The 20707-nt window shown below is 42.7% G+C and overlaps 1 protein-coding gene across 1 annotated transcript in view; it reads right to left on the reverse strand.

The window, feature by feature from the left end:
- ALX1 (ALX homeobox 1) overlaps window positions 1-19860 on the reverse strand; it is a 37472-nt gene extending 17612 nt beyond the window's left edge. The window contains exons 1-3 of the mRNA XM_054989125.1: window positions 19638-19860; window positions 14941-15245; window positions 6283-6411 (exon numbers count right to left, since the gene is read on the reverse strand). Coding sequence (XP_054845100.1) covers window positions 6283-6411; window positions 14941-15245; window positions 19638-19860 — 657 coding nt within the window. The remainder of the gene's footprint in view (window positions 1-6282; window positions 6412-14940; window positions 15246-19637) is intronic.
- Window positions 19861-20707: the final 847 nt, after the last annotated feature.

The raw sequence follows: 20707 nt of genomic DNA on the forward strand, positions 1-20707 counted from the left end.
CTTCTGAAATATGACTGTCTTCTTTCATTTCTGGTTGGACATAGAAGATGCTGACAATAAAAAGCTGCTTAGTTGGTTAGCATTTGAGGTCTATGGATAGCTAAACAAAATAACTTGTGTCAAAAGTGCTGATTGCTAATTCAACAATACTGTATGCAGGGGTGGATTGAAGGGGGGGAAATGGCCCTGGAAATGGTCTCCGCCCCCTAACTTGCCTTTGCCCTGTCCCCCGTCCGTCCGTCCTTTCCCCCCCCCACCTTGGAGAGAGGCTAGACTGTGCCTGGCAAAACCACTAGGCTGGGCACTCTCCCCTTCTTTTCTGTGGCTCCAGATCTCAGCAGTAGGGACTCAAATCTCCCTTTGGGCTGGGGTGGCCCCAGTGAGGCTGGAATGGCTATGGTGGGAGTGGATCCCCAAGCCATCAGCCCACTGGGAATTTTTCTGGGTGAATTAAAGGCTAATCTCCCTAACTATAGAACATTTTAGAAGAAATCCTAAGTAGGTTTACTCAGAAGTAAGTCCCAGGAACTATTCTTAGGTTTATTAAATATAACTTTTGTTGCTCAGAAATATTCATGATTGTCTTTCCTGTTTACCCCCCCCCCACACTTTTATCATAATTTTTAATCAGCAAATGAAAAAAGAATAGGTAACTGAATGTAAAAAAGAATAACTTCCTATGTAACATTTTACTAAATGGGGAATCTAATATTAATGTAGTTATTAATAATTAAAAAGGTCTTCAGAATATGATTTGGTGAACCAGAATTTAGTTTGCCATAGCTAAGAGTTGCATGGAATTAACGTTCTTGTGCTGCTTTCTGTCCTTAGAAATGGGGAACTTCTTACAATAGCATTTGTAATTCTGCTATTGTATTCTTCTTTTTCCCTACCATAATACACTGAATACATGTTACATTTTTTTGGAAAGGTAATGGTGAATACTTAGATCTTAGAAAGCCCTTTCACCAATATGCTTAGAAATACTTAGAAAGCCTTGTTGTCAGCAATATGGTTTTCAGCAGGGCTCTTTTTCCCCCTCGTGATGCACACCAGTACACAGTCCTGGCATTTGTTTCTGCTGGTGGGCTTTGGCCCCCAAAACATCAAACATCAAGAGTACCAGCACCTCTTTTTTTAGAAAAAAAATCCCCTTTGGTTTTCAGTGGGCAGGAAAAGTGAGGCTCCTTCCCATATCATCACATGTTCTAATACTCCCCTGGTCAGAGCACCTTGTCTTATCCAAAGTGATAGTAAACTAAGGAGGAGTGATCGGTGTTGGGGAAAGAGAAGTTCCTTCCCTGAACAGATTCATTTGGGATCAGGCCTTGTCTACAGTGAGATCTGGGTCCAAGCCTAAATGTATCAGTGAAGCAGATGGGGAAAATTAGGTGCCTAAGCCCCTCATTTTGAAGCCCTGTCCCATCACAGTTTGTGATCAGCCCTGATTTTATGGAGAAAAACAGCAGTGCTATTGTGGAAATTCACAGTTCAGCAATGCTTTTCCAAGAAGCAAATCAGCTTTCTAATTGATTTGAAAGTTTTGCAGCACTTTTAGCAGGCCTAAGATATGATTGCCATTTCTAGCACTGGCCACATCTTAAAAGATATGCCTCCAAAGTTTTGTTTGCAACATATCGCAGTCCAAATGCAGCTAGAGAAAAATGATGATCACATGGTATTATATTGTGAATCCTTTGGAGACAGTGAGGACACTTTGAAACAGCTGGAAGTCTCCACTAAAGCAGCTTCTTTCTTGCTCCTATAGGATATCCTCAGGCCCCGTTTGTGAGGACCCCTTCAGGAAGGGAAAGGAGGGGTAAAAGCATTTTCATAAATAAAGGGAGTTGATGATACGATTCAGTACAGTTTCATCTTTTGTACATAATCCCTTCTTGATGAAAGGCCTACCTCACAGGAGCACTGTGAAGATTAACTATCTAAATTCAGAGTACATTAAACAGTAAAATATTTGAAATGACAATGCCGCCACTACCTCTATATCTTGCACAGTTAAACCCTGTACTAGTTAAACAATCCTATAAAGTAGAGATTGTACATGTAGCCTGGGTGACCCTATCAGTACCAAAGAGCTGTGGTCAACAACTCAGGATTATTGGCCTCAAGGAGGACTGGGAGCCTCTGTGGTTATTTGTCAGCTTTATACAGAACAAAAACCTATTTTAATCAAATGCCATGTGGTATGTAATATTTTCCATATGGGGTGGTTAATTTGAGCATGTAACTCTGATTATCGCTAATGGTAGTTCTCCATGTGCACTATGGGCAGAAAGGACCCCCATGTGAAATTAAGATGCAAAATTTTAATGAAGAGCATGTGCATATTTATATAATTTCTAACACCCGTGTCTCGCAAAAAGAATCATGCAAGCTAAAGGTGTCCCACTGCTGGGAAAGTTGCCATTGGCTAAATTTCCTCAGCTGTACAGCACTCACCTGACTTTGTTCACTGGTCTCTGGGACAAAGCCAATTATTTCTTCTAAACCGTGTGTGTGTGTGTGTGTGTGTGTGTGTGTGTGTGTGTTCTCTTTTTTTTTAAGCCTGCCTACAGCTCTGAGCTCATTTTCCAGAGGGTTATAGGAAAGAGAAGCAAAAGGCAGCTAGCAGCAGCTCAACTCCTACTTCTCTAAAATGTTTTAAAAGCTTCCAGTTGCTGACACCTCCAGTAAGGTTAAAGAACAATGCTACTAACAACAAGAGAATGTACATAATTTATCAGCTATTCATTATTTTGTTATTAATGGAGCATTTGACCACCTAAAATTGCCTGTATCAGCTTTAGTCACTAAGAACAGCATATAGAAACTCTGTGGGAACTATATATGGCTAACTCCTCAATATTTAAAGCAGCATACCACCATCAGAGACACTTTGACTTGGGCTGAACAGTGTCACCTGAACCTGGGGAATAAGCTTATTTCCACAAAATTGCAGATGATAGAACTACAAGTGAGGGACCTGTGAGTACTGTTGGGGGCGATCTTATTCCCCCAGATAATCCTTCTCCCTACGCCTGTCTCTACCTTCCCTCCCTCTTGTAGCTCCTGAAGGTTTCTCCTTTTCCTGCTTCCTCCCTCCCTGGCAGTGTCTCTTTTTTTCCTGCTTCCTTGTCTCCCTCCACCCCCCTTCTTCTCCATCTTTATTTTCTTCCTTTCTTATCCACCTCCATCTTCCTTCTTATCTTTCCTGTCCGCCCACTCTTCTTTCCCCCTCAGCTAACCTCAGTGTTGAAGCGAAGCTGCAATTACCATTTGGGGTTATTAGAGTTGTCAAGGCAATCCAAAATGATTTCTGAGATTTCAAGAGGAAATTGCATGAGATGTTGTGTTTTAAAACTTCCTTTAAAAATTACTTCCTCCTTTTTAATTTAATTTTTTTTCTTTCAACCTTCAGATCCACCCAGGTTGGCAGAAACATCTCCCTACATTGTGCAGATTCAGAATTAGATATACAGATACAATGCAACGACAGAGGTACTCCCTTCTATGTTCATTGAAGTAGATAGACTAAGACTGGTGTAACTCTTCTTAGGAGTAAACGGATATAATTCATTGGTTACTGATTCAAAGGTTTCCTGCAGTGTGCTGATGTGTATGATTTAAGTGTCAGGCTAGTACAAGACAGACCTGGGTTCAAATCTTCACAACACTGTTTGGTCCAGCCATTCTTCCTCAGCCTCACAGCGTTATTTGATAAGAAAACTGAGGAAGGGAGAACCATGTATGTTGCCCTGAGGACCTTAAAAGAAGGTTGGGATAAAATTGTACTCAGTACAAATAATAAACCATTTTGAAATGCATTTCGTTTTGTAGCATGTAATACACTTGATACACTTTAGACCATAGTGTTCTTTAAGGATTTCACACACAAGGATAGTTCTCAGGAGAGGCGGGTGGGAATGTTTGTTATGTGCACGTATTTATTTTCTCTCTAAAATAATATGTAGCAAGTGCCCCAGAGTTGTGTTATGTATCTGTTATTTCTACCAGCCCCAGTTTGGTCGATTCTGAGATCTTTTAAAGCAAGTTTCCCAAATTCGAAATGAAAACGTAGTTCTATCCTGGATAAGCGGAAAATGAAACAATACATAAGTAAAAAGAATGCATATTTACCTAAAAGATTTTTTATCCATAAACTGTCCAAGATAGCTAACAAGAGTCATTAAGGTTCTCCTGTATCGATAAAGGAGATTCAAAACCGGTTGTCCCAAGTCCTAGTCTGACTCTCTAACTGCTACGCCAGGCTTGTTCTCTCAGCCTAACCAGTCTCACAAGGTGGTTGTTGTGAGCATAAACTAGACGAGAAAAACATGTAAGCTGCTTTACCCTACCTTTCCAGCACTATGATTTTGATCCAAGTCAGATGCTCCTGCATTCGCTTGTTAGGATCAACAAATATGTTTGGAAGATGTAATGTGTGTGGGGGGAGGGGAGAGCCATTTTGGTGTAGTGGTTAATAGTGTCAGGCGGACTCTAATCTGGAAAACAGTTTTTGGACCTCTCTCAGCCCCACCCATCTCACAGGGTGATTGTTGTGAGGATAATAATAACACACTTTGTAAACCTCTCAGAGTGGGCATTAAGTTGTCCTGAAGAGAGGTATATAAATCAAATGTTCTTGTTATTAATCCCTAAATTATTTCATCTATATTTGCTGCCTGACAAACATCATGCAGGTAACAATGTTTTCCATGGGCTCTGCATCCTGAACATTTTGACTGGAGAATATGTTTTATTTGTTTCCTGTTCCAGAAATGGAGGCTTAACATTGTAGCATTAGCAACCACAGCCATTTTCCCATAGCATGGAATTGTCACCAAGAAGCTCTGTGTTCAGCACGAGGATAGCAAACTTTGGGTCATTTTTGTTTGTGGAAAGAACTTAAATCATGCAGGGAAAATTCTCCAAATTTTCTAAAAAAAAATTAAAAATCTACCAGACTCCCAAAAAATTGTACTTGACATTTTACTCCAAATTTGTTTTTATAACTGTGAAAAAGAGCTAGAAGAATCTATCAACGATATTGCCCACCCACACCCACCCCAGGCAACTATCTTTTTCTATACGTTCTTCACACCCTATTCCTACAGCTAATTATTTATCTTTGTAAACATTGTAGTTGTCTGATTACAATGCTTTCTGGCATTTATGAATGGCAAAAAAATCCAAAATGTGTTTTGGGGGAAATAAAATTATACAATTAACGGTTGGGCGCAGAAAGGAATAAAAAGAAACCAGATGGTTGGCTGCAGTGATGGTTTTTATAGAGTTCTTACTCATGCAGGGTATGGATTGCCAAAAAAAAAAAAACACCAAACATACTGTCTTATCATGCTACACAAGGTTAGATTTCTTCTAATAGTTAACAAATGCTCTGAATCTAAAGAGAAAAATATACAGTAGTTTGAACAAAAAATGCAATATATTTCCCATCTGGTTGGCTTTTGAGCTTCGACAAGGCTGAGCATCTAGAAATTTCATATATATTGTAATTAAATAATTCTATCATTTGGGGGAAATCATCTAGTTTTTAGACCTGCAAGGGCTCCAGTGGTCACAAGGTAGCCTTGCCTGCAAGGGCTGCCCTAATCCATTTTAATAGAGACAACAAATCTGATGAATGAAAGGCTGGTTCCCAGCACCAGAACAAGGGGAGAAAGGTCCATGGACCAGGCGGCACCAGGCTCAACAATTCATCCCATCTGGGGGGTAAAAGCATCAGAACAGGCTTGTTCATTTGTAATCGGATGCCTTCCCTTTTTAAAAAAAAAAACCCAAATTTCTCCTTTTAGAAAAAGAAAGTTTCTGTTTAAAATAAAAACCAAAGGTAGTTAGCACCCCTTCCAAGATTAGTAGCAATCTAAGTTCTTCTCAGAACCGAAGTTTTTTTTTTTAAGCACACAATCACGCTTAAGACACTTTAAATAATCCAAAGTGGAATATGAACATGACATATCTACAGAGGATCAGAATAATTTACAGACATTTATTTATTGCAGAGGATGTTCTTATTTGGTGCTGCAATCTAGAGTTAAATATCCCTTGGGACTACAGCACACTTAAAAATTTGGGACTGACTAGTGTTATAGGTGTTTAGTGTCAAATATTAAGAGATTTACTACTTTTCCCCTTTCATTTCTTTGAAACCCTATCTTGGACCACGGTGGCTCCATCTAGCAAGAACAGCAGAGTGGTTGTTTAGTTGTGTAAGTGAAAGACCCCCCTCACCACCACCACCAAAAATTCACTATGTCCAAATACCTGTGGGTAGCTATCAGTCCTCGGTAGAACAGAGATGTCATAGGTTGCAGCAAAATGGCTTTTGGCTTGTTGGATTTGCCCGTAACGTTCTCTCTTTCTCCACTTTGCTCTTCGGTTTTGGAACCAGACCTACATCAGAGAAGACAAGACAATTATTTGGGAGAATCTTTTTTTTCCCCTCTAGGACCCTGACCAAGGGTATCCTCTTGAAATTAACATCTGTGTGCCAGATGAGGATTGATTCTCAGCAGTTTAACCACAGCTATAGAATTCCTCCTGGTTTATCCAACAACACCCACCAAATCTGAACACTTCTCAAAAGCATTTCAAGTCAGGCCTTTTCAACTGGACCCAGTCGGAGAGCTGGAAAGAAGCCGTCCTACAGCTAGCTTTTCATGGTCTTTTATGTATGAACTGCTTCAACAGAACTTTTCTAGACTATTTGGCACATATATATTTAATCCATTATAACTAATATTAATGACCCTGAGATTTTGGGATCAATGGTCTAAAGTCAACAAGAAGAGGCAGTTATGACTTTAAAAGACAAAACTGTGCAACTATTTTCATGACTGCCCATTTACTGGACTAACGTACCAATGACACTGACCAAGCAACTACTTCCTAGGCATCTTTGCTGCTAGCAAGTTATTAAGACAGACTGATTTTGGAGGGTAAAAAGGATCACAGCAAAAAGAACCGAACTACAGGAAGCGTGCAGCACAAAGTCACGGCCCCATCCACACCATTCTAGAGCAATGGTGATTAATCCACCAAAAGAAAGGCAGACAAGAGGAATTCCACTATTTCATGACTTGTCAGATCTAAATTTTGTAAGTAAATAATCTCAGTCTCTCTCACATCCAGTCCTAAATACATGGAGGTACATCCAGCCAAAATCAGTGCAGCTTATTTCCATACATTAACTGGGATCACAAGCTGTGTTGGTCGTTTTACCAACCTAAACCCTATATCCATTGTATATATTTGAATGCCTAGTAAAATCTCAGCATCTGGTTGAAGTTTGTTTGGGATATAACTGAATCTATTTCTTAAATGTGAGGCCAATGAATGTATTGGCAGTTTCTCAGAGATCTCGCAGCCAATGTGAATTTAGTAGCAACTTCTTGTAGATCTTGCAACTAAGCCTCTGACTTTCTTATACATTGCGTGAGTTGCACTACTTACTTCATTATCCATAGAGGAACAGTGTACTTCTGTTAACCATATTTTGTAGGTGGAGGTTGAATGAGCTAAATGATTTTCCTCACAGAAAAGTCATCAGCCACTGTTGTTCCCAGTTCTTACAACTAATTGTTGTCATTTAAATACCAGGAATGAAAGAGATATAATGTCTCACTAGATTTATATGAAGATTCATATACATGGGTGTTTAAATGTGTGGCAACAGGTACATTTCATTTCTACACTTGCCATATTTGCTGAGGAAACCATTAGTGTAATACTGATGTTTCGGACAACAATTGTTAACGTATAGGAATATTTTCTTTCCTGTTGAATTTATTTATTTCTGTATCTACCCCCCACTTTTCTCCACAACTGAAAGTCAAAGTGGCTTACAGCATCATCCTTCCTTCCTTCATCTTATCCTCAGAACAATAACCCTGTGGGGAGTTTAGGCAGAGAGAAAGCAACTGGCCCGTGGTCACCCAGTGAGCTTCCATGGCCGAGTGGGGATTCAGACCGGGGGGGGGGTGTCTCTGAGCCTAATCCAGCACTGTAACCACAGGATCATATTCCAAGGCAAACGCTCTGGTTTTAAAGCAAGATCCTCTGCCAGAAGTTGAGTGTGCTTACAAAATGAAGCTGCTTATACTCTGAGCACTTTTTATCTGGGCACAAATGGAGAAAGGGACATGGAGGAAGAGCACAAGTTTTGCTTCTATGGAATTCTAAGTTTAGTCACTAGAATGAGGGACAGCTTCTATTTTTATGTCCCTGCTTAAGGAAAGCAATCGGCAGTAATCTCGTAACTGCTTCACCACAAAGCAAGAGCATTCTTCAACTCTCTTTGGCCCTGTTTAATTTAGTCTTCCTGTTAGTCTCCTCAGTGGAAGAGCAGTGAGGGTGGTGGCTTTACCTGAGCCTTGGGGTTTGTCCTAAATATCAGCAGTTCCTGGATCTTGACAACTACCAGCATTAACAGTATCTGGCATGGTCAGCTATAGAATTCCAATTGGTAGAGCCGAGGAAGCTTTTCAGAAGATCTTGTCTTGACATTTGCTGCCAACCAGTTCTGGCCCAGACAGATCATTGGTCTAAGACAATTGATTATATTTTAAAACAAAAACACTTTGTCGTTATTGTCTTCTGATGGAACAGTCAATGAAATCAAAAAGATGTATTCAGAGGACCACTCAGAGATTGTGACTAGCGTGGTGAAGGCATTCAGGGACAGAAATCATCTGCCTACAACCTCTGACATTTACAGGCAGATGTGAGATCATGACTCACTGCCTTCTTACCCAATCTATATTTCATATGTTTAGACAGCATGTGGAGAATCCCTAAGTATAGTCCACCATGTGTTTGCAATGCACTGGAATAATAAAATAATCATCATTTTTTTAAAAAATCACCTGTGGTTGCTTCACTACATAAGTGACCACTTTAGATTGGTTGTCTGAATACTTTCTCACAGGATCTAACAGGTGCTGATCTTCTGGATGCATGTATAGCACGCTAGCCTTATTAAAAGCACTTCAGATACCACCTAATTATGTTGTCATCTAAAGGTCAATTAGCACTCAGTGCAGTATCAGGAGTTTAATTGAATGTGGCTTCCAGATGTGCATCCACTTTAAATGTTCAGGCATACGTCTCCCTTTCATATATTATGATACTCCCCATATGAGAATATGGCATACTTGTAGTAAATGCATTTGTCAGGCAAAGTAAAAAAGGAATCATAAGAATGCATTAAAATGGCAGCAACATAAGAGTCTTATGTGGGACTCTGATGTCAGCCCCACTGAGATGATACAACAGTGCTCCAACTTGTATGCCTAGCTGATCAAACCCCTCACATATCAGGCTGTATTTTGAAATAGATTCCAGTAGTTAAAGGTCAATCTGCAGAGTTATTTCACCAATTTACATCCATCTTAAAAGGCTGATATCAAACCCTACAGTATTCCATAGGATTTTGTCTCTTGGAGCTTCTATGCATGCGGTCTGCCCTTTTTTGCTTCAACAGGATTGCAACACCACACGTGGCAACACACACATTTATTATGCAAAGGGGCAGAGGAGCTCTGTGCACAACAGACCCCCTGCATACATAGCAAATCATTCCCTCAGAATAAATGTTTTCAGGATCTGAAGCTCAATCTTATCAATAGTCGCACATTTACATACATCACCTCTAAAAGGAATTTGTGTGAGTTAAACATTATTTATTTACTTCATTTATACCCCACCTTTCTCCCCATTGGCACCCAAAGCAGCTTAAATCATTCATCTATCCTCTCTTTCTTCTCTCAATAACCTTGTGAAATAGGTTAGGCTCAGACTGTGTAACTTGCCCAAGGTCAGCCAACAAGTTTCCAAGGCAGAGAGGGGATTCGAACCTCAGTCTCCCAGATCCCAGAATCCAACACTAACCGTGACAACATCCTGGCTCTCTTTATCCCCATTGTTTGCCCAAACGACTCCCAGCCAAGAATTAAATGAATCATTACAAACAAATATCAAAAAGATATTTTAATGATATCTGATGGCATCTGATCTACTTCACTCAGTGTAACAGGCCTTAAAATAAACCCAGCACAAAAATATATTGTTGCTTTCCCTGGGTTGCGGTTAAAGACTAGCAATGAGGAAATAGCTAAAGCTCTTACAGCTATTTAAGGCTGTATTCAGAGCAGAAACATAAATGAAAATGTTTCTGAAACTGATTTGAGTGTTAATCATGTGCGGAGGTTATTGCTTTATTCCTTTAGGATTCAAAAACACCCGCAATATTGCCTAAAGCAGCAGGGATAAACTGTAATTTCCATGGACCCATTGCAAATTTAATACGGCAGCTTTCAAAAATGCCCCAAACAATCAAAGCATAGCCCTGACTCAGTCCTGTTGAGCATATTTTTTAAGAACCTTGGCTGCAATCTGGCCCTTAGCTATTCATGCGTATATTCTACTGAACTCAATGGAACTTGCCCGATGCATAACCGATTACAGGATTGCACCCCTTGTTGGTAAACTTGTATTATCTTTTATGCCAAAGGCTACAAAAAACGGTTTTCCCCCTGCTGTCTCCACAGGAGGCACAGAGAACATGTTATGGGAATTTAGTAATGAGGCTCTTTCATTGAAAAAAAAAGTCCTTGACAATCTCCTTAAGCTGGGTGCCAATTACTCCACTGACATGCGGCAGGAAAGAGAACAACTTCGATAAATTAGGTTCAGGCTGACTCTCTCGGCATGTATGCAGGACAAAACATAAATTGGATCTTGATGAAATGCCGGGGAAGGGAGACGTACAGAGCATAACCAGCCAATCATTTCACTAAACTAAATAAAACAATTTGCTTGAATTTAGAGGATCTGACGGGGAAGAAACCCACATTTTTTAACGCTGACACTCCCCCAAAATGTTTCTGTTTACATCGATTTACTCAAAACTGACTCTTGGCAAAGATAAAGTAACCATTGCCTATACAAAACAAGGCAACAATCTGCTGCTTGTTATCCCTGTGTAGCCAGATGCTGGTCTCTAATGATGTAAGGCCTTTGAAAACTGCTTAATACTGTGATGGAATACTGCTGCCACTCAGAGCAAAAACGATCCCCATTTTCTTGCACAGGTTTTTCTCAGTAGGCCGATCAGAAATGCAAAAATCCAGAGCATTGGGTTCAATATGCACGGAAATTGCTGTGTACACAAAGCATAAAATAAACATTCTCAAGGAAAAAAAATTAAAACCGGCAATTTTCTTCCAAGGAGAGCAAGTAACATATACAAACTGTAAATTCCCTCTCTTTATCATACCTCACACAAACTAGTTAGATCTCATTCTGCCTCCCCCCACCCTTACCTAACCTACACAATAGTGTGGTGCAAACCTCCTACAGGAGCCCATAAGGAATGCCAGAAAAAACTTAAAACGATAACACCAAGCATATCAGTTAGCCCTGGGCCCCTTGATTTGACGCAAGCAAATTAAGACAATTTTAACATGGTCTGAAAACTCAGTCATATCAGCTTCAACATGCAAAGGCAAAAAAGAATCATCAGAAATATGACATTCAGACTTGTTGAACTTCATGGCAGAGATCATCTTAAATAACTGATAATTTTACCTTACAAGGGCACCAGTTATTCATTCTATAAAGGGTTACTAAACTTCCTGATTTTTTTTTTTTAGGTGCAACCAAGGAACTTTAATTTATATTTTTCTCAGAACAGCTCATCGGATGCCAGTTCGTAATGCCCAGATTAGAACAGGAAGGACAAGAGTTGGCTAAATTGTAGTAAAAGAGTCATAAACAGCTATCCCAGTTCGGCTCCTGGTATTTCACTGCCTGTTTCCCTTCTTTCTTGACATTTTCAAGTTGTAAAATAATCTCCATATCATTAATAACTTTTTCACCTTTATATTCCAGACCCAACAAGTATTTCCCATATTGGAGATGGGAAAATATCACAAGAATGAAAAAGTCTACTTAGTAAATATTGCCATTGTTTTAGTGAAATATAAAACCTATCAATAATGAAAGGAAATATCATTGCTATTTACTGATTGGTTGCTATGCAAATAACTATTCATTATTGTCATCTTTGGCATTTGTGAGTAGTCAAAGTCTTTAACCATTTTTATCATGTTCATTTCAATGATACTAGCCACACATCAAGGGACAAGATCCAAAGAACCTGGAAATCAAGAAGCTTTAGTTTTCAGAAAGGTTTTTCCTTCTACCACCACTGTATAGTATACTACATTTGAAACTGGGGAGACTTTCAAATACAGCACAGTTGCAATATGGCACAGTTGCTCAAAAAGGGGGGGGGGAATCCACGGGGCATCTCTCTGGCACAATGTTTAGGTATTAAGCAGTGATCCAGCTCAAGGATGTAAAGTAGGACAACACCTCCCTCCCAGACTATACAGGCATGTGCAGAAGAAATAAGATGCTATCCAAATTTTCCCCTTCATTATTTTAGCACAAATCTTACTTACACCCACACAATCCTCAACATGTTTATGCAATGGCAATCCTACCATTTCAACATAATATACATCCATGGGAAAAAAATTTAAGAGAGAGGACTGTCATAGAATTTATTGGGGGGGGGGTCATATATTACGTCTCTCCTGCTGATTCTAAATTATAGCTATGGGCCTGGATCAAAGCACACACTTTCCAGAGTAAGTTCCAAAGGAATCAATTGGCCTTTATTTGTAAGGGAATGAGGCAAAAGCTCTATTCCATTGTCAGTTAAAACTCATATTTCAGACTGTCATAGATCCAGAGGAGTTAGCGGTGTTAGTCTGTAGTAGCAAAATCAAAAAGAGTCCAGTAGCACCTTTAAGACTAACCAATTTTATTTTATTGTAGCATAAGCTTTCGAGAATCAAGTTCTCTTCATCAGATGCCTGATCAAAACTGGTCAAATACCTCCTCTTCTGTATTTGACCAGTTCGGATCAGGCATCTGATGAAGAGAACTTGATTCTCGAAAGCTTATGCTACAATAAAATAAAATTGGTTAGTCTTAAAGGTGCTACTGGACTCTTTTTGATTTCAGACTGTAGATCTCCATTCCACTTGCATGCCTGCAGTTCTCACTGCTATCTTCAACAATTTAGCTGTGTGCCTCCCCTTTTGCTATAGCACTGAATAGTACCCTGAGAATCTACTGTGAGTCCTTTACACTGCAAACCTAAGAATACTTTCTTAGGAGTATGTCATATTGAATAGACCCAAGCAGGATTCTGAGCAGACCTGTTTAAGATTGCCATCAACATCCAAAGCACTTGCATAACCCTACACTTCTAGAGGCCCTACACTTCTACTGATTTTAATAGCACTTGGCTTAACTTCTTTATAGTGCTATCCTAAGCAGATATATACCCTTCTTAGTTCATTGAAGTCAGTGGGCTTAAAAGGATGCAACTCTGCTTAGGATGGCTCTGTTAGGGCCTTTTCACACAGTGCATAATGTGTTAGCTACTGAACATACACTCAGCAGAGCACAGACTGACAATTTTGGCTCCTTAAAATTTACAATCCATGTGCTTATAAACCAGTTTGTCCCTGCTTGTTTAAATGCCTTATGGGTACATCTGAAAAGGATGGCAATGTGTGAAGTGCATTGATCAAATAAATTAAGGATATTGGTGCAGCCAATGAGTGTGGCTTTGTTCAATCAGCCCTGGACACCCATTACATGTATAAGACTGAACACATGTACAGGAAGGAGAGAATTCATGCCTTTGTCCCATGTCACCCACCTACTCATGTTCATCAGCATAATCTGTGAACAAAGCTAATGAATATACGCATTTCACATGCATCACTAATGGTCCTGATGGACAGAACATGCACGTCTACATTTTGTAGTCAAGAGAAATCTTTTAACACGTTATGACATTAGAACAGTAAGTTAGAGACTATGAGCCTCTTCCCCAGTCTCAGCCCATAACACATCCATTCTACACACACGTAACTGAAGTGCTGCGCAGCTGATTAGGATCAGTAACAAACTAAGCCCTCTGTACGATCTCTTTCATCAAGCGGTGAATGTGCCACACGTAGCATTTATTCAATGATAAAAGGTGAAGGATTGCAACATATTTGAAATCTCTTGTTTAAGTTGATATACTTTTGTCGATACACTTAAGCCATGTTCAGTAAAAGTAATGCCACAGTTTGCTGGAAGGATATTGGAAACATCCCATAATGGAAACATATCCCTTAGAGCCCATATTGTGGGAAACTCCTGGATATTAGCACATGATGGTAGGCCTAAGAACCCTATAAGCTGTTCCCAAGTGATATTTAAGTTTTAGTGCTTCCCAAGTCCTACAGTAGCTTGACTTTATATTTATTTTCAATATGACTGTCTTTCCCTTTCTATACCCGCAATAACAATTGCCTATAAACACAAGTGCTGCAACAGGCACTGTCAGTGCCACATGTTCAGAAGCATTGGTTGGGAACTGTGGCTGTAATTCAAGCTTCAGCTGGGGTGTTGCATGGTCACTAAGCTCTACGTCCTCTGTTCACAGCCCATTGCAGCAATGAATGCCTAGCTGTCCTTAAGGCAAGCCACCCCTCCTGTATTTCAATATTTGGGGATGATGAATGATTATTATCCTGTTAGAATTACTGAACAGCAGCTGTGAAGCACTTGAAATGCTTGATAGAAATGTGAAGTATTATTATTCCTAAGTCATACCAATAAAATTGGTTAGTCTTAAAGGTGCTACTGGACTCTTTATTATTCCTAAGACTCTCTAATGACTGAAAAGCGCAGCTACCCGAACAGTCATGCAGTGACTCTGGCCCAAAACTTTAACAATCCACATAACTTTGCACTCTGTCTGAGGGATAATTCAGAAATGCTTTTGAGAACCTAATGAGCTTCTAGCCTCCAGTATGAGCAGCTTGTTTTTGATGGAAGAGGGACTCCTACCTGAACTCTGGCCTCGGTGAGTTCTGTTCTCAGAGCCAGCTGCTCCCTTACATAAACATCGGGGTAATGTGTTTTCTGGAACACTTTCTCCAATTCTTCCAGCTGCAAACTGGTAAAAGTGGTCCGGTGCCTCCTCTTCTTACTGCTAGAGACGTTGCTGTCGCCCTTATCGCCGAGTTCATCCAGCTCATTTTTCTCCTGCATCCCTTTCACCGGAGACATCCGGAGGCTGCTGCAGTTTTCCAGGGGCCTGCCCAGCTCGCTGTGAAGTGGCTGACCCTCCACTTTCGTAATCCCGTAGTTCACTGTACACAAGAGGAAGACAGATTTGGGGTGTTTCTAAGTTGAAGTCGCTTTTTTAAAAAATGCTATTGCCAATGAGAAGCCATCTACATCTGGAAGGACCAGACTTTAAAAAATACATAGTACGGCACTTCCATGGAAGACGACTGTGTGATTTCAATAGAATTGACTTGCAAGACATATGCCAGTCTTTTTTGCAATGTAAGTAAAACAAAGAATAGATTATATGGACCATCAACTCAAAAAAGAATCATTTGGGCCCTCCATTAAGCGATATTTTAAATAGACTCGGGGGGGGGGGATAAAATGTGTGCTGTCCTGGGCACAATTCTGCCAAAATTTGGCTGTGATCCTGGGCATAATTCGCTGGCTGTGAGCTCTATTAGACAAAACGGAACTTACTTTTGACTTTTTACACATAGGATTGGACTGTACACGTGCCACTGAAATAAATGCATCCTGAAAGTGCTTTGCCCTTGACTGTGCCCCAGATGACTGTATTTGCATTGCAGAGTGTCTAAAAGTTAAAATGATTTGCAGGCAAAATGGATAAGAAAGAGACATTAAAATGGAAAACACTTGCAAATCAAGAATAACTGCTCAAAAATAAATTCAAAAGAATGCCCAAAGTGCCTTTATTTCCGATTAGGACATTTATTATTTCAGACTTTAGGGTTTCTTTTAAAAAGAAAGTAACACAATGAAACAGATTATTTCCTTTATGTTATACCAGTCTTGCAATGTCCATTTACTGCAAGAAAACACTCAGTTTCCAAGATACAAAGTCTTTTTCTTTAGCTTCTGACACTTTCCCAGCTCTTCCCCCCTAAACATGTCACATTATGGGAATAAGCAATGCAGCATGTTACAAGATTTGAAAGAGCTCCCCACCCCCACACACACACCCTTTGGTTCGACAGGTTGGAGGGGGGGAATTTCAGCCATCCAGGGTAGTAAAACTTTACAAAGGATGGCACCTAACTTGCCCTTTCGAGCTTGTTTTTAAGGGTCTCTGCCACTCTCAGTAATTTCATTATGTAGCCATGTTCGTTTGCTATAATTTTAACCAGACACAGACTGCAAGCCAGAGAAGCACACTTCCAATCAAATTCCTTTGAAATCCCTGGCGCTAAACCTCAAGTGAGCACATTTACTAGGAAGCAAGTCCCATTGACCTTAGTCCTCCATGTAAATATCTTTAGATTTAGACTGCAGAGATGTGATCCTATGCACCCTTAAGTCCTAGCAAAGTCTCTGGGACTTCCTTCTGAATACGTAAATGTGCATAAGATTGTGCTACATTTGCATGTAAGAGAGTTTCCTAAACTGGTTTTGTTATCAACAAGCAAAACAAGAAATCAAGATACCAAACTGAGGATCATGCCAACGGGATTCCGTTTTGTTATTTTCATTTTAAAAAATTAACTTCCTTTAGTGGCACTGACATTCTTCTGAACTGAATGAGGAGCCACACATATGCAGAAGATTGCACACTATCACAAGTTGTGTTATGTTTTTAACACCAATCACATACAGATTGATTTGTCTTCACTTCTACTGAAAATATACTTGGAGAGCTTTTGAAATTAAGTGATTTTAACTGCTAAACCAGAAAAAGGTGTAAGAAAAAGAACTATATTAACATTTAAGGAGTGAAGAAATACTTGGAACCACATTCACAACGCCTCCATTATCAGTTTTTGAAGATTCAGGTTCGCATTCTGAGAATTTAAAATGATAATTTAAAATAAAAAAAAAACACGTATTTCCGGATGGAGTAAAAGGAAGCATAATTACTCTTATTTTCTGGTCTGAAAAAAACAGAACTAAAATAATTTTGGGTGTTATAGTTTTGCCCTGGTTCAAAGTAAAGGTAGGGGAAAGGTCAGGAAGATAAAGGGGTGGATGAAAATCAAACGGTTCTGAAATCAGTGGCACAAAAAAGTTGCAGCTAGAAAATTAGTAGAGCCTTTAAAGGCAAATGTTATCAGGTTTCTCGCAGGATCATTTCACTAAATTCTTCGGCAGCTTCTTTCTTTTTTTATCTGCATGCTTCGGCGTGTGTTACATAATCGGAAAGATCTTCAACCTCGTTAAAGTAAACGACGTCGTAATAAAGTTTGCACATTTCATTGGTCTGTGGGCTTTAAAGGACCCTGCGACGTGTAGGTTTAGATGAGCGGTAGACCTCGGGAAGATTAGATTGCGATGGTTTGAAAGATCTAGGGAAGATAAATTTTTCGCGTTGTAGATTCAGAGATCGGATCTGAATTTCTCTCGGGTTATAGATTTGACTTGACAGTGTGCCCTCTTTTCAGAGAAAAGAAGTTTCTGGGAAAGTGAATGAGATTTTCTGGCAAATCATGTTTGTAGGACTGGGGCTGCAGAAAATGCTCGGGACGAGAGCAGTTGTGTCATCGCATCTAAGAAACTGGCCTGACCGACCGCAGCAACTACAAGGCTAATGGAGTTCTCATTTAGGCACTGCCATTGCCGAGCCGACCAGCGCAATTCTCCAAGCGTCAACGTTTATTACTGCGCTGGAGGGGAAAGGGGATGAGAAGCAGCTAAAACACTCGGAAGCCTTTTCAACCATTATAGATTAAAAGCCTCTTTATGAGTTCACGTTTTCGGAGACATTATTTACTACGGGGCTAAGAGGGCTTCTCTGCCAGATGTTGCCGCGAATATAGCCAGCCCTTCCGGTGAGAATAAAATTCCGCCTAAGGGTAGGGGTGGGCGGCCGTTCGCTTGGGGCAGCGGGCGACGACCTCCCCCAGTTTCGCCTCCTTTAGGGCCGACGGTCTACGCGGGAGAAACCGACGGCTTAAGGAAGATGCAACGGGCGGAGCCAGAGCTTGGCTTTGGCTTGACTTGGTCCCCCTTGGGCTTACGGGGACTGCGGATCGGGGTCACTGGAAGAATGTGAGAGACTCAGCTAAGCTTGGATGGAGTCCAACGTGCTTTGGATCCCAGCAGGATGCAGTCGGTGCCCAATCTAGGCGAGTGACTGGCGGAGGCTGCGAGGTCTTCGGCTAAACTTTATTGATTTCCGCCGCTTTGTAGATCCGCGGAGAAGGCCACGCTCAAGCTACACCGTCGCGAAGCTTTCTTAGCAGGGTGGGAAGTCGAAACGGTTCCGTCAATGTTTTTTAGCCAGGCACACAATGTGTGTGTTTGATCCAGTAGGTAACAGATAAATAGGCATCTCCTACATAAATCCCAGCATACTCCTGTCTTTCTAATACGTACTGGATGCACAAATTTAGGGAGGAAAAGTCAGGCCATCCGATCAGCGATCGCAGCGCCAGACTAAGAGACTGCAAATTCTGGGCACACTTACCCGGGAGTAAGCAACTTTGAACACAGCGGGACTTACTTACGAGTAGACGCGCCGAGGATTGCTCTGTAACAGTGCAACCCTATGTATGCAAAGTTTAAGTTCCACTTTAAACCAGTTGAACCCTCGGCTGGCGCTTTGCGGCGGAGATCGGATCGACCTTGGAGGGTTTGGGGGGACAGATACAGACGGATCTCTGCACAGGCACCGGGCCGGCATCGCCCCGCCGAGGATCCGGGCCCTTCTCTGCTCTCTGCTGCTTCTCCTGCTTTCTCTAGCAAATTGAAAAACGGCTCCGCATTCTCGCTTCCCGGGCGATGGCTGGAAATCCTTTCGGGGAAGCGGGAGATGGTTCGCAATATGCGTTGGGAAGGTCTTTCCCAACAGATCGGTGGGGATTCCGGCCCAAGAGCCGAGAATCCCGAAGGCACATCTCTCGGGCCGGCGGATTTCGAAAGGGCTTTCCGAACTCCACCAGCTTGAAAAGTTGCCCTGGGGGCAGCGCCGCCCTCGAGAGGAGACAGAGCATTGACATGGCGGCGCCACGACCTCTTGAGAAACGGCGTCACCGAAGGGCGGCGGCGGCAGCGCCCCTTCTCCGCCTCCCACCCTTGGGACGCGGCGCCTCTTGCCCGGAGCGGCTGGCGCAGGTCCGGCCTGAAGAGATCGCCTGCAAGGCAAAGGCTCGGCGGATGTCACCGCTGCCAGCCGCCGCAAGAGGAAGAAACGCCGGAATCAAGGCTACCCCCGCGGCCGCTAACTACAGTTTTTGACAGTCAGTGTTAGCAGTCGCGATCTGTACGGCGCTTTTTAAAAAAAAACAGTTCTCGGGGCACGCCCGATGGAGCCTGGCGAATGGGCCGCTGGATCGGGCCCGAGGCGTTCCGGATGCCAGCTCAAGATCGCCAGCCTTCCCACTTCGGGCGCCAAAGTCACCGAGCCAAGGTCCATCGACTGGGACAGAAGGTCGAGCGCGCCTGTTCCCAGGAGGCGGTGGAGGAGCCCCCCCCCCCAATCCCACCGATCTCGCAACGTCCCGCCAGCAAACACTCACCGGCGCCATCCCTGCCCGGGGACGCCCTGTCGAGGCGGCCGTGGGGGTTGTAGGCGGCCTGCGCCACACACTTGCTTCCCTTGCCGTAGAAGGCCTCGCCTCCGCCGTCCAGCGCTTCCATGACGTGTTCCAGCGGGCCCCCAGTGGGCAGGTAGAACTCGCTGCCTTTGCCCGCCGCCGTCGGGGGGCTCTTGAGGGCGAACTTGTCGCTCAGGAAGTCCATAATCCTGGCCGGAGCCGCGATCGCGCCAGGCTTGCCTGCCTGCCTGCAGCACCGGAGCAGCCCCGACGGCTCTTTTATACGTTGAAGCTCAGCGGGGGCTTCTTGCGCAATCGCCCTTGCCGCGGCCTCCGCTAGCTCCACCCCGCCCCCGGCCCGCGGCGGATGGGCAGCCAGGCGAGGGGGGGGCTCCGAGTAGGGGCCCTGGCCGACCGCAGCCCGCTCGCAGGGCGCCCGGGGTTCTACGCAGCCGGAGGATTCCTGCCCGCCCTCGTTGTCCCCTCCCCGTTCCCACCCTCTTCCTCGCAGGCGCCAGAGTGATCCGAAGCGACTTTGGTTTCCAGCTGTGAAGACGAACCGGTGGGGGCGCAAGCCGGGGCAAGGAGGTCGACCGCGAGTGCATCTCTCCAAGGAGCGCAGCTGCCCGGGTTTCTGGGGAGTAAGTGGCTGGGAATTTCGGGGAGATCGGGGCAACGGGGGCTGGACCGGGGCGGAAAGAAAACGACTCCCTGGGTGGACTGGGAAAAGAGCTAGTAGTGCCAGGCCGAAAGAGACGGGGCTTTTATGCTCTGAGCCCAACCAGCTGACACCAACAGTGCAGCCGTCGCCAAAATGGCCCTCTCCGAAGCCTTCAATGGCTATAGAAGAGTTTAACTGCGCTGTAAAGCTCTTTTGGTTGGGATCTGCCTACGGTGAACTTCCAGCCGGTCTCTGGATCGCGGCCACATTTAATTCCATAGCAGATTAGTTGCTTGTGGAAGTCTTTTGGGGTACTTCTGTCCGAGCAAACCACGTTTGGGGGTGGAGTGGGACTAACTGCAGTTTCCCAATCTTCCAGAACAGCGAATTT

Source organism: Eublepharis macularius, chromosome 9 (assembly GCF_028583425.1).
Source record: "Eublepharis macularius isolate TG4126 chromosome 9, MPM_Emac_v1.0, whole genome shotgun sequence".
Taxonomy (NCBI): domain Eukaryota; kingdom Metazoa; phylum Chordata; class Lepidosauria; order Squamata; family Eublepharidae; genus Eublepharis; species Eublepharis macularius.